The 14,312-nt window shown below is 46.1% G+C and overlaps 1 protein-coding gene across 9 annotated transcripts in view; it reads right to left on the reverse strand.

The window, feature by feature from the left end:
• BCAS3 (BCAS3 microtubule associated cell migration factor) overlaps nucleotides 1-14,312 on the reverse strand; it is a 375,413-nt gene that overhangs the window by 21,045 nt on the left and 340,056 nt on the right. For 6 of the 9 annotated variants that reach the window (XM_009902820.2, XM_054166698.1, XM_009902812.2 and 3 more), the window contains one exon: nucleotides 3,713-3,880. The exons of 1 other annotated variant lie outside the window; for it this stretch is intronic. In XM_009902820.2, coding sequence (XP_009901122.1) covers nucleotides 3,713-3,880 — 168 coding nt within the window. Of the gene's footprint in view, nucleotides 1-3,665; nucleotides 3,881-14,312 lie in introns of all 9 variants that reach the window. 2 more of the 9 variants (XM_054166700.1, XM_054166699.1) reach the window with 2 other exon arrangements.

The following is a 14,312-nucleotide window of genomic DNA, read 5'->3' on the forward strand; positions in this document are numbered from 1 at the left end:
CAAAAGTGAAGCTCCAGCACTTACTCAAGAAACTATACTGCAAATACAAATATTGTAGCTGCTTGAAAACAAGGCTCTGCAAGCAAAAGGGGCCACTGACCACCAACATTTTGTCAGTAGGCCTTTGTTTGTTTGTTTGTTTTTTCCCCAGTGGGAGTTTGACAGAAAGTGAAAGAGCAAAGCCATCTTTTTGCATCTTTGCCAATTAAATGTGTATCTAGGCTGACAGCTTATGTACAGCAGACTCCACTTAAGATAGACATGGGTTGTCTGGATAATTGGATAACAAGGAGAAAAGCTGGTTTCCCAATCAAGTCAACTAGCTGGATGACTGGAGTTATCATTCAGGTCGTAAGGAAAGTAGATTTTTTGGGGGGGTCATTTTCCAGACCTGGTTCTTCTCCCATTCCCTCTCTGACAGCCCTTGGCAACCCGTCAGAGTCAAGAGGTGAGAAAGACTCATCAGCACCTAATTCCCCTTCCCTGCAAACGCCAGGTTAGTCCTCATGGCTTCAGCATCCTCCAGTTGGAGGTTTTCTGTGCAACCAATTTTTGGATCATTTCTGCCTCTGCCAGTAGCCAGGATGATGGATCCAGTGAGGTGCTGCCAACTCGGCTTTGCCATGCAATGAGGTAGGTAAGGAACAAAAAGACACTGTGAGTATCTGCTCCCCAAAGTGGTCTGTGTGCCATGGGCATGTGTTTGCTCCACACTCCTGCAGCATATCAGCCTGGATTACTAAATAAATCTATGTGTCAGCTATGTCCTAACAGTTAAGGCATTAAAAGAATCTATTTATCTCTTGCCATTAAGTGCATGTCAGGACCGGTTGAGCACTTGATAAAGTCTCACTGTCCACCCTGTTGCCCATTTAGTCTTTGCCCACACAGTGGACCTGAGCACTGCACATGCACACATCTTCAGAGTTAGAAATGATCCATAATTCACATTTCAGTTTGAACAAGACTTTGCAAGTTTCATTAAACCTCTGCAAAATGCATTCGAGGGCTGAAGAGTCTCCGAGGAGTACAAGCAGGGGTTAAAGGCATGCAAAACATAAAGGCATGCATAACATAAAGGCATGCATAACATGAAGGCAGGCTTGAGTTAAAATTAAGTCATTTTAGGATTATTAGAGAGAGTCTTATAACTTCCATAATTCTGAGTCTAACACAGAAATGTAAACACTGTCATTGGAACCAGGACCAACGTATAAATCAACTGCTAACAAGCCTTTTTCTGGTGTCCTTCTCTGCTGAGCTCTTTGTCATCGTTTCACTGAGGTGAGTGGGCAGCAGAGAACCCACAGAAGAAAACTGAATGTTTGCCAAAGATAATTTCAGTTCAGCCTTGGTTTGCGAAGATATTAAGTGGTTGGGGGAGGGGAAGTGAAAACTATCCTACTGGTTATGAGCCAACAAAGACACCTTTTCTTTGAAGCAAGGGTAATGTACCTCCAAAACTTATCTTCCCTCATTTATTAACCAGCAGACAGATGCTAGCACTTCGCTGTGCTCCATGGATTGATGAATGCCTGGCTGGCAGCCTGCCGTGAGCGTAACCACCCCTGTTTGTAGCTACTCGACTCCCATGGCAAGTGCTGTCTTCCAGGTATCATCTGAGCAGGAGAGAACTTTTTATGGCCATCTGGTAAGAAGAACAGCTCAAGAGCTGTTAGGAGATGGAAGTGGAAAGGGCACAGGAGTTCACAGCCTTATCACTGGCTTTTCTCTGCTGCACTGAGTCACCAGATGCCCAAATCCTGAGAATAAAGCACAGCAGTGGTAGAGAGAAGCCCAAGACAGGCAGGAAAACACAGAGCGCAACGACAGCAAGAGGAGGGTAGTGGGATGGGGTGAGTTGGGTCAATGCTCATGTTACTATTGCTGCTTACATTTGCTGCTCTGAGAGGACATCTGTCTTACCCTCATTATGAAGATTTATGTGTCTGGAGCAAAACCAGGGAGAAATCTCTTTGGGTGAATATTAGCTCAGCGATGGCATCTCTACACAAACCTTTCTGTCTTTGTACCTGCAGTACTGTGAGCCTCATCTCACAGGTGGTGGCATTGGCTGCTTTCAGCTGGGTTTGGGGAAAATGGAAGGAAAATATGGACCTCTGTCTCTGGCCAAGTTCTGCTTCACAATATAATGAAATGTCAACTCTCTGGGACAGTCCGTCAACACAGCTTGGCATGTCTAGATGGCTTCAGGTCTCAGAGAAGGTATTCCCTTCACTTTTCCCTAACACAGCCAGCCTGAGGGAAGCTGACCCATTACTGGAAGTGAGCACTACCCTGAAGTTCACTATGATCACAGCATGGGGTAATAAGTGATGAAATATGTGCCTTTGTATATTTTCACAGCCTGTTTCTTCACCTTCACAGCCCTCTACAGGCATCAGCCTGCTCACCTCCACACCAGCAGTGTGAGGCATCTCTATCCTCATTGCAGTGATGGAGCACTGGAGTCATGGATATGTTCAGTGTCTCATCCAGGGCAACAAGCTGGTGAGAATCTGCACCAGATCTGTAACTGAGACTCATACTTGGTGTTCAACCAAATCTTTCTATTAATACCAAATCTTAAACCATCCTTTGACTCCATATTTTTCAAGGTGGAAATCAGAGCAAATCCAGTTTGAAAGGTGACAAGTTGGGCTAGGAAGGGTGCTTCACTCAGTAGCTTGGATATTGCTATCTGTACCTACACACAAGGGCTTAAGCTCTGCCTCTTTGCAGCCTCCTGCTCTGGACTGGGGGAGGTAGCAGCAGTTTGGTGACATGCCATGGGTTATGTGCTCAGTAGTGATGCATTTTTAAAGCAGGGGGATAAGCCCTGATGGAAGAGCCTTGAAGCTCTCTCCAGGAGCAGAAAGAGCTCAGAGCAGCACAAGGCTCTCAGCAATACAGTAAAGGGGAGAGACAGCTTCTGCTCTCCACAGCCTTCCTGTAGTGTCCATAGGCTGGCATTCCCACACATTTCTCCTAGAGCTCATCCTCTTTTTCCTTCCCAGGCAAGGTGCCAGAAGAGTGACAAGCAAGTTGGCAGCTGCTGTTGGAAGCCACCATCACTATTAGCTGCTGGTCACAAATGGTGCACGGCTCAAAGCTGGGCCCAGACCTTTTACTGGTGGGAGTTTTAACAACCAAGTCAGAATTAATGGAGACAATAAAACCGCAATAGCTGCGCTGTAACGTTTGGGAGCGTCTCCTGCCCCTCCTGAGCAGCATAATCCCCGATGTGCCATTCCATCTACTTAAACAGATGATATAATTTATCAATATAATGGATGCTGATGAAGATGGATTAATTTGGATTACAGAACCAACGCTTCACAGCGGCTCTATCCAGGACACAGAATGAGGATGAGCGTGATTATGACATTGTTTGGAGCAGGGTAGACAAGGGCAGCGATCTGCACAGAGCTGGCAGAGCCCTTGTCACAGCTACATGGTAAAGAAGCTTCAAGAATCAGTGGTTTTCAAGCTGCTTGAAGCTTTCCAGTCTATAGCTGTGTGTCCCACTACTATTTTCTTTTTCTAAATGGCTTCTCTCACACCAAGCGAGCTCCCCGCAAAAGTTCATCAAGCAGAGAGGCAGAGGACAGAGAAAAGGAAAAGGAAAACTTGGAAAAAAACCCAAAATAAAGAATCCAAATCACCATTGGGTGAGATGTACGTGATCTCTGATCACACCTCTTCTTTGTACCTGTTCCTGAGCCCACTATGTCCCTGCTGGGAGACTCGCACATCGCATCGGCCAGGCGCTCCCGAAGGCCCTCCTCGGTGTGCTCCATGGACGACATGTGACGGAGACCAAAGTTCTCAGGCCAGCTCCCACACACCTCCAGCAAGGTCACGCTGCGGTCGAAGGCACCTTCAACAAACAAAGGGGAGATGTTTGGGAGACCCTGGGACCAAGCTACTTCCATATACCTTACTTATTGCGTTGGAAAGAAGGTATCCCTTGTGCTTTGAGGTCCTGAAAAGCTAATTTTGGCACATCGGTTAAAATGTTGGTGTTAACAGCACAGCAGGAGCAAGCAGAGCCCTAAGGGCTTTTGACCAAGCAGCTGTAAGCAAGAAGGTTAAATTAAAAATACTGACCAAATTCTGGTCTCACAGTAGTGAGAGACAGTAAATCATCATAATGACTCCGATGCAAATGACATGTGATGACCAAAACCTGGGTGAATGTTATTGATTACATGTCAGACAGCTAGAAAGTATTTCTTAAACTTGATTTGTCTTTCACCAGGCTGCTGTTGAGCTCCCTTCTTCCCCCCTTCTCACCTCAGACCATGGAAATAGCCAAGCTTGAGTTTTGTTAGAGGCAGATTCTGTGGAATATAAATACAGGCTGCCCAGGGAAGTGGTTGAATCACCATCCCTGGATGTATTTAAAAGCCATCTAGATATGGTGCTCATGGATGTGGTTTAGTAGTGGCCTTGGTGAAGTTAGATAAGGGCTGGACCTTAAAGGTCTTTTCCAAGCATGGTGACTCTGTGACTTGGTGATTCTGTGAAGTCACTTTGGCTTTGCTAAAGGGTTTGTATTTTAGCAAAAATCCCATTTTTGCTCTTAGCAGAGAAATGAAACTGTTATATACTGATGAGGTAAGGATGCCTTGTTTTCTGCCTCATGTTCAGAGCATGCCTACTGAAGGAAAAAAGCCAGCCCTTCTTCCTCAGTCTGGGCTATCTGTGGATTTCCTCTGTTCCTGCACTGTGAAATTTTAGGTCAAACGTGAGCTGAGAGAGGCTCTTTCAGCAGCAGCACTTTGCTGCAGCTGCTATTGTGACAGAGCGCACGTACCTACAAAAAGAGACTTTAAATAACTCCTTAACTTGCAGTTCTTGCCTCATTCACAGCAGGGTAGGATGTTCTGCTGAATGCAAAGATTAGATTCTGAATTCAAGATCACTTCAAAGTACAAATTAAAATCATTCTGCTTTATTATACAGCAAGTCTTCTGCGAAGGCTTGCTTAAATCATTCCCACTTGGAACGAGATTACAGTTATGCTTTGTTGCTTCAAGCACATACCATTTACTCCACTATTAGGTAACTGAATATGCAGCATTTATTGTGCCTGGTTTCTGCCAGCCTACCGAGAGGGGGGGAAAAAATGCAAATGCCAATGTTTCTCAAAGTTAAAAGTACATGAAACACGTCCCTGTTATCAGGCTTTTGGTTTTCCCCTTTGATCAGCCGTCAGAAACTATCTACACTTGTAGTCTGTGACTGTACAGCTTCACAGCACACTCCCTGCCACTGACAGGTGGTAATAGAAAGGGTGAGAGACCAAGCCCCGCGGCAGGCGTCCCTTCCTCTGATAACGTCCAAAGTACCGGGCGATAACCGTTAGTAAACACTCGGGCAGCCGGTTAATCCATACATCAGCAAAGAGGGGCAGATAATTTTGAACTCTAATGGCATGGACAAAAGCACCAGGGGCTGGCATGCAGGGATTTATATGGGCTGCAATGGTGACTCCTGGCTCCTGAATTTCATCGGCGCGCACGGCTTTGATTTATCTCTTTGCCTGGCTGCAGAGTAGATTCCTGGCACTAGAAAACCATCAACGCTCAAATGGACCTCTACAAAATGGGACTGTGGCTCTTATGTGATGCATGCACTTGAACTCTGGATGAATCCCAGTTTAAACCCAGAGGAAGAATGACAAAATATTTCAACTTTTAATGGGTCTTTGGATTTATAAGGTTACTCTGGTCTACTAATTTGTTTTAAAGTGAGGGTTCTTGAAGCTTCGTGGAGAAAATGAAGTGAGGAGGAGAAGCAATTTCAATGATGTCTAAGTCTCTGCAACATTTCCACCCTGTCAGCTATCCTAATTGCAGGAGGAAAACTAAAATCTGGCCTTATTTTCTGAAGCTGCATTTTCAAGTCATCCTTCTTGAGACCCCCCACTCTGCCCATACTCCAAGACCCCACCAATTTCAATTGGTCTTGATAGGGTTGTTGATATACTTGGAGAGAGTTAGCAGGGGGTGGGCTTTCCAACCTGCATCTCCAGGGTGACAGCAGGGAGATGTTGAGCTCCCCCAGGTTTGCAGAGTTGTGCCAGAGATGAGAAACCTCTTCTTTACTAGTGCCTGCCCTTATTCCAAATGTGAGAAATGGGAGCATTTCTGCTCCTATAAGCAGACATATGAATAATAAGGCAAATGGCTTTTGAAGCTCTGCCAAGATGCCTGGGTATGTGTACAGGGAGAAACTTCCTAGCGCCGGTCCCTGGCTCCTGAGATCCTTGAGTGAGAGCAAAGGAGACAAGTGTGGCGTTACCTCTGCAATCAGGGCCAAGAGCTGCCAAAACTTCTTAGCAGCAATGTGTGAGGTTTGCAAGCGTTAATGCAAAGGCAGGTTAGAAAAATTAACTGCACACTGAGTTTTCTTGTGGAAAACTGTCAAGCTGGGGAAGCTCTGGTTTTATCTCCTCCCTTTTCACTCCTTCTCCATGTTAGGAGCACACATCTGGCAATCAAAGAATCATAGAACGGTAGGGGTTGAAAGCAACATCTAGAGAGAGAGTCTAATCCCCCTGTCAAGGCAGGAGCACCTAGGGCAGGTCACACAGGAATGCATCCAGGTGGGTTTTGAAGGTCTCTAGAGAAGGAGACTCCACAACCAATACCTTCATGTCCAGTTCTGAGTCAGCAGCCACTGCTGTACCCCCAGCTCTGCCCGTGGGCAAGGGCAGGCAGAGGACTTCTGTGCATTGTCCTCCTCATTTCAATACACACATTGACAAAATAGGTTCCACACAAAGCTGAACACACAGATGTGCAACTCCTCGGTCACTGGGGCAGAAAACAGGACCTTGTTTGAACAGGCAGATCCTCTCCTACCATAAACCGCTGTCTCTGTCCCTCTTTCCCAAATCGTTTTGGGAAAAATAAGACAAATTGTCATGGACCTTCCCATTCTTCTTGCCACTGCATCAGCAGACAGCATAGGTATTGAAGTAAAATACATTTTTTTCCAAGGCAGAATCAAGTCCTGGGTATTTTCATGCCTTGGAATATTCTCCAGTCCATGACATGGCAGATGGGTTGGTTGCTTCCCAGGAGCCTTTGGGTGCTTTGCCCTATGTACATCACTACCAACAGCACACGAGCTAATGGCATTAAACTTACACTGATAGCAGCTAACCACATCTCAGCTATTTATTAAATTGTAATCTCTCCCTGGCTGCTTTGCTCTCCCCTTTTCAATCCCACTATCTCAGTTGATAAGGTATCGAATTCCCCATCGGCGGCCAGAGAGAAGTTTACAAATAAACCTCAGTGGAGTGTCCTGCTCTCAAAATCCCCCAAACCCACAGCCAGAATGTAACTGCAGAACCAAGGCGTCTGAGAAAGCTGCTGCTGATTCCAGGGATTAGGGAAGGGGTGAGGGAAGGCAAGGCCTCACCCCGTTCCTTTACTGACAAACCTACTGACAGGCACCAATATCAGACCATGAGGTGTGAAGCCCAAGCCTTTCCTCTGTCCCCCCCAAGACCTGACCCAGCTTTAGTGGTGGAACAGGTTCCACCTAAAAGGAGCAATTCATTTAGAAACAACTCAAGAAAGCAGCAAATTAGGCATTTTTTTCAGTCAAGCAATTACTAGTGAAGTCCTGGTGAAACCTCATTAAATCACTGGGAAAAAAAAGTCCCATTGACTTCAAATTGTGTCAATATTTCATCCTGTCGCGTGGAGCTTTCAAGCTAGCAGAGCATTTACTTCTCCTTGTACTTACTGAAGATGAAACCAGGTGGAAATTCAGACCATCAGCCTCCTTTGTGTGATGCCCGAGCAGCATCCTAATACCATGACACTACAAATAGAAACCAACCCCAAATCAAACCAAATGGAACAAGCAGAAGCCTTGGCTGGGACATCTAGGCTGAAAAGTGCTTTGTTTTGCAATTCCAGCATGTTGAGCTGTACACTGCCCCAAATGCTCTGAGCCAATTCTGCTTCACACACAGGACTTTTCTATTAACACTTTAATTTCCTCCTGATACTGATCTCCCTCTTCTGTCCTTCCACTGACATTTGCCTTCTAACAAGCACTGCCCTCTACTCATGTCACTGCTGGGTGGTGCAGAATCAGGTCCCTCATCTTTCTCCTCAATGTTTCTCACATATTATTAATGGCAAAGGCTTCTGCTATTACTGACCCCAAATCATCATGCTTTGAAGCACGGGATTTGGCCAGCAATACCAGAGCAGTGATCATGCCCTTGTACTCCACACTGGTGAGGCTGCACCTTGAATAGTGGGTTCAGTTTTGAGACCCTCATCATAAGAAGGTCACTGAGGTGCTGGAGTGGGTCCAGAGAAAGGCAATGAAGCTGATGAAGCACCTGGAGAACAGGGCTGGTGAGGAGCAGCTGAGGGAACCAGGATTGTTCAGTCTGGAGGAGAGAAGGCTGAAGTGAGACCTTTTTGCTCTCTACAACTCCCTGAAAGGAGGTTGAAGCCAGGTAGGGGCTGCACTCTTCTCACTAGTATCAAGCAATAGAACAAGAAGAAAAGGCCTCAAGTTGTGCCAGGGGAGGTTTAGAGTGCATATTGGGAAAAATTTCTTTACTGCAGAGGTGGTCAGGCATTGGAACAGGCTGCCCAGGGAGGTGTTAAAAACGTGCAGACATGGTGCTTCACGGCCATGGTGGTGCTGGGTTGAAGGCTAGACTCGATGATCATAGAAGCCTTTTCCAACCACGATTTGCCTTTAGCACTGCAATTATTTCAAGGCTTTTAATAATAACAATAACTAATAAATTTTACAGAAAGAAAACAATCAAAAAAAAAAACCCAAGTCCCAATCCTTGGCAACATCTTCTCATTTCACAGTGGGACCTAATGACCAAGCCTGAGAAAACCAGAGGCGCTTGCGCTCTCCTCTGAAAAACCTAACAGTGAAACAAAGTCTTTTAACAGAATATTTTAATGCTCCTCGTGTGTTATTTTTCTAAGTCGAAATAGCTGAGCTAAATCTTTCACCATAGCCCTTTAATTCCAAAGCCAGGGGAAATTTTTTTCATTAAACCTCTGGACGGCTTTGTTTAAAATATGAAATCAAGTAGCTCCATTTCCTGTCTTCTAAGGAACAGTAAATCAAAACGAGTATGTTCTCCAAAAATACAGTAATGGTTCCATTAAAGGGCTTGACAGTTTTGAGCCTCACCTTGCATATTGCAACATACGTGTGAGCAAAAATAACAGAGTAAATAAGGAGAGGAAACGACCTGCCCATCGTAACCGATTAAAGGCGCATCCTTCTCATGAAAGGGTCTAACCCCTGGGGACATCGTACCCTGGGGTATGACCAAGATGGTCTCAGAGGGAGAGGATGGGCTGCCCATAACCAAGCCCCTGCCTTTTCTGGCTCTCTCAGAAGCAGGAGCAAACTTTGAAGGCAGTCCTGATCTGCTTGGCACTGGAGACAGGAGTAACCACAGCATGAGCATGACAGAGCTGCCCAGAAAACCCTTCCTGGAGCAAGAACCCCAAGGGCGTGTGAGGAACCAGCCCATGGAAATTCCTTGCCCAAAGTAGTGAGTCAAATTGTAACATACCCTGTTTAAATATTAATGGCTCAACTTTCCTACAGGGTTTGCCAATTTGCTTCCCTGCCATAACTTTGTTACTCCAGGGGGAATGCCACAAAGCAGCAGCAGCAGCTCTCAGTACTGGAATGGGGACCTGGGCAAATGCCTGATTTAAGCGTGGAGGAAACAGCATCTCCATGACCTGCCCTGTATCTGACTTTTGCAAATGTTCCCGAGGTTTAGGTTGGAGATTAGAAGAAACTTCTTGACTAAAAGGGTTCTCAAACACTGGAACAGGCTCCTCAGAGAGGTGGCTGAATCCCCATCCCTGGAGGTGCTTAAGAGAGGCAGAGATATGGTGCTGAGGGCCATAGTTCAGCACCAGACTTTGTACAGTTAGATAATGGTTGGAATCAATGACCCGAAAGGTCTTTTCCAACCAAAACAATTCTATGATTCCGTGCTTGGTGGCACCAGCTGCCGGTCCTGGCACAGCTCACATCTGCCTTCCTGCTCTCCCATGGCACATGCACGTCAGCTTACTCGTGAGAGACTCTGCAACACCCCACCTCTGAGCAGGGCTCTTAACCCAAGGTGTGAGCGTTCATCACTGCCCTTGGAAACGACCGCGGGAGCTGCAGCCTGGGTGAGGAACTCTGTCATCTTCCCTCCCACGGAGTTTCTTGCTTTCCAGACTCACTCACAGCTCTGCTATAAACAGGACATTACTCACCAGCTCTGTATCCTGTGAGTGCATTTAATTAATGGAGCCTTCAGCCGGGGGTACCCAGTCCCACAGGCGACCAACACTTTCAAATCCCTTTGAACTCTTGGCTAAGTGAGGCTGAGAGGTTCCCGCGAACCTCCTCAGCACCCTACAGACTTGTAAACAAAAATATTGTTTATTCCTCTGTCATGATTTCTAAATGAGATTTAAGCAAACATGCAGCTGCTGGGAGGAGCAAGCCCGACAGTGGGGTGGCCTTGGGAGCCCCCATGCCCCCAGCAGCTCTACAGGGACAAAGGCAAATGGTCAGGCAGCAGGCTGCCCAGACATTGCCCATGTTTGAGGTGGCCAGGACCATATGGTCTTGCTGGCCAGCTCAGGATAGTGTCTGAGGCAATGGATGGTGATGTTCAGGATCACAGAATCAGAATGGTAGGGGTTGGAAGTGACCTCTAGAGATCATGTAGTCCACTCTCCCTGCCAAAGCAAGCATCCTGAGATCAGGTTGCACAGGAATGCATCCAGGTGGGTTTGGAAAGTCTCCAGAGAAGGAAACTCCACAATCTCTCTGGGCAGTCTGCTCCAGGGTCCCAGAACCCTCACACCAAAGAATTTTTTTTTATGTTTAGGTGGAACCTCCTAGGTTCTAGTTTGGACCTGTTGCCCCTTGCCCTAACAGTGGTCATGACTGAAAAGGGCCCAGCCCCATCTTTGTGACCTCTACCCTTTGGCTATTAATCAGCACTGATCAGATCCCTTCTCAGGCTGCTCTTCTCCAGGTCTCTCAGCCTTTCCTCCCCACAGAGATGCTGCAGTTCCCTCAGCACTTCTGTAGCCTCTGTTGGACTATCTCCAGTAGTTCCCTGTCCTTCTTGGACTGGGGAGCCCAGAACTGGACACAATATTGCAAATGCACCAGGGCAGAGCAGAGGCGGAGGTGGATGGTCAGGCAGGAGGTTGCTCAGCCATCACCCATGGCTGATGTGGCAAAGGCCACACATTCCTGCTGCCCAGCTGGGGACAGTGATGGAGGCAATGTATGGCAATGCTCAAGGTGCTGGACCACCTCACCCTCCTTCTCCTCTCCACTGCTGTCTCCTTCAGCCCTGCACAAAGGGTTAACCACGGGCTCAGGAGAAGCATTTCAGATGATTAGGAAGGCAGCCAGCGATCACAGCCATCCTGAAGGCTTTCAAATGGGAGCAAGGCTGCAATTTTCAGAGCTGGAGCAGCGAGATATTTTTATAAATACATAAATCTTCTCAAGGAAAAACAAATAGAGAGGAAAGAATGTAAACATTATTGTAAAATGCATAATAAAATGTCTGTTGTTTGTTAATTTTGCTCCTTATTATCCAGTCTATCTCTACCACTGATGTTGAAACATTTGCCTTTTCCTTTTCTTTTTTTTTCTTCTCCAGCCTTTTCCTTTTTTTTTTTTTTTTTTTAAACTCTCTTATTCATTTAAAAATAGTTTCCTGCATGTTATATGAATAAGCAAAACCTAAGGTCCTAAATCCAGGAGAACTTTGAAGTATGAAACCCACGGTCTATGGGAACTATGTTTTCATTAATCAAAGTAGATGTTTCTAAAGCCATCAGATTTATCATGACTGGATTTCATATGTGAAACCCAATATACACACAGACATACACTGCTTGTCCTTTTGGATTAGCTCTGACCTTTTACTCTTCTTTCTGAAGGATCTGCCTTTCCTCAGAGCAAGGCTGCCCTGCTTTACCACTGCATCAGCCAAAGGAGCCTTGACAAAGTACGGTTCCAGCTCTCTGCTTTCTGTGTCTGAGTACGAGCCTGGGTTAAGGTCAAAACATAAATGATTAAGTATATTTATTAAACTCTGCCTTTGCCTCGAATGCTCCCTGCGACTATTCAATGCCAGCCACGCCGCAGCTTCACACCAGCCTGCTGCTAATACACCTGGCCACCAAACGAGGGACCCGAGTGTCACCGCAGCGTTGTTACCGAGCCCTGGGCTGGCAAAAGCTGAAGGAAGCCCTCCCCCCGCCGCCCCTCCCCAAGCATCACCGAGGGCTCCCACAGCCATGGCCCAGCTCCTGGCTTCCCCAGAGGCATGGAGGTTAGCAAGAGGACACAGCAGAGACGGGCTGGTTTAAAAACTGGAGGCAGGATGTGACATCCATCCAAAGCAGGACTTAAAAGATAAAATGCAAAAAATCCTGTTTGGTGTCAGCAGGGAAATTTATGCCTGGGTTTTGCAGTACTAGAAGCACAGGACTTTGTCATCGTGCTTGAAAGACCAAGATGCTGGGGCTGAGGTGAGATCTGCTGCAGGCATGGGTGGCTGTCACCCTGCTGTGAGCACTGATGGGGAAGGTGCAGCTCAGCTACAACCTATGGAATATAGTGCATGGAAAAATAACACCAGGGTGTTCATACTCTCTTTGCAAAGGCTCTGGGGAGACCTTATAGAGGCCTTTCAGTACCTGAAGGGGGCTACAAGAAAGCTGGGGAGGGACTTTTTCCAAGGGCTGGTACAGACAGGATGAGAGGCAATGGCTTTGAGCTGGAAGAGAGGAGACTTAGAATGGAGATTAGGAGGAAATTCTCTACAGTGAGGGTGGTGAGACAATGGAGCGGGTTACCCAGAGAAACTGTGGACACCTCATCCCTGCAAGTGTTCAAGGCTGGGTTGGCCAAGGGCCTTGAGCAGCCTGGTTTAGGGGAAGGTGTCCCTGGCCATGGGAGGTGGGGTGTTGGAACTAGATGATCTTTAAGGTCCCTTCCAACCCAAGCCATGCTACGATTCTATGAATACTGGATGCAGCCGATTTAGTGGGTTCAAAGCAAAAAGAGATGGAAACTACAGTGTGGATGCTATTAGGATTGTAAAAACAAAATACCCCCTGCATAATAAAACTGATTTCCAAGAAAATCTGTTTTTTTCCCCTTGAATAACAAGATTCTTGCATATTTTAACTCTTTACAGCTTTGCAGAATCAGAACGCCTGGAAAAAATCAGGAATGCTCTGATCAGTCCCAACCCCCCCCTTAGAGATTAACATTTCTTTACATTTAATCCTGACATATAAGCAGAGTGTCTTGAAAAACAGAGAGTTTGGGGTGGGTGCATGTTACCAGGTACGACCCTGGCCAGCAGAAACTTCACCTGATGTGCTTTCAACCTCTAGGTCTGGAAATTTCATTAAAAAAGGATTCGCAACAGATCTTCAGTACTTTTTAGTTTTCACAAGGCTGGAAATGTTTTCTTGCAGTATTCACATACTTATGATGCTCAGTCTTGGTTAAAATTAGAAAATCCAGGAACTTTTTTCAGGTGGCATTTTTCCCTCCCCCCCAGTAAAAGTTTCCCACTCTCTGAAGATCTACGACTCAGTTAAGCTTGCAATAAGATGATTATTCAGATTTTTTTTTCCTTCAGGGATGCCTAGGAAATTTAAACACACAACAAATTCCATTAAATCTCAGTGGAGGCTTTTGTAGACGAGTCTTCACTTTGATTTACTCCTCATCTGACTAAAAGCTGTGACTTTATGGTGCTGAAGCCTTTGTACTGGCTTCACTGGGGAAAGCCACGCGGGACGGATGATCTTCAGAGGTCCCTTCCAACCCCTAACATCCTGGATACATCTGGGGTTTCTGTGACACTACAGAACGGGCCTGGTTTGCTTATTTGTTTACATGCCAAGTCATTTCTGAGCTCTTTGGAAGAGGTTTGCATACCCTGCCTTAGTGAGCTCACTCTGTGAGGCAGAAATATGCCAATTCCACTGGAGGGACTTGAATAATCTATTACTTCCCTTAAGAAAACAGCAAGATTTATCTTGCTTATTATCAACCTCCTGGCATGTGCAAATGCACATTCTACATCCATACACGTACAGAGGACACAGAATGGATTAGAAAAGGCTCATATTTACCCACAAGTAAGGAAAGATCTGACAACTCATTGGGCTTTTCTGGCTAACTAAGATCTTATGTTACACTTTGAGACCCAAGTGTGGATTTGTCATGTTGCT

Source organism: Dryobates pubescens, chromosome 13, assembly GCF_014839835.1.
Source record: "Dryobates pubescens isolate bDryPub1 chromosome 13, bDryPub1.pri, whole genome shotgun sequence".
Taxonomy (NCBI): Eukaryota; Metazoa; Chordata; class Aves; order Piciformes; family Picidae; genus Dryobates; species Dryobates pubescens.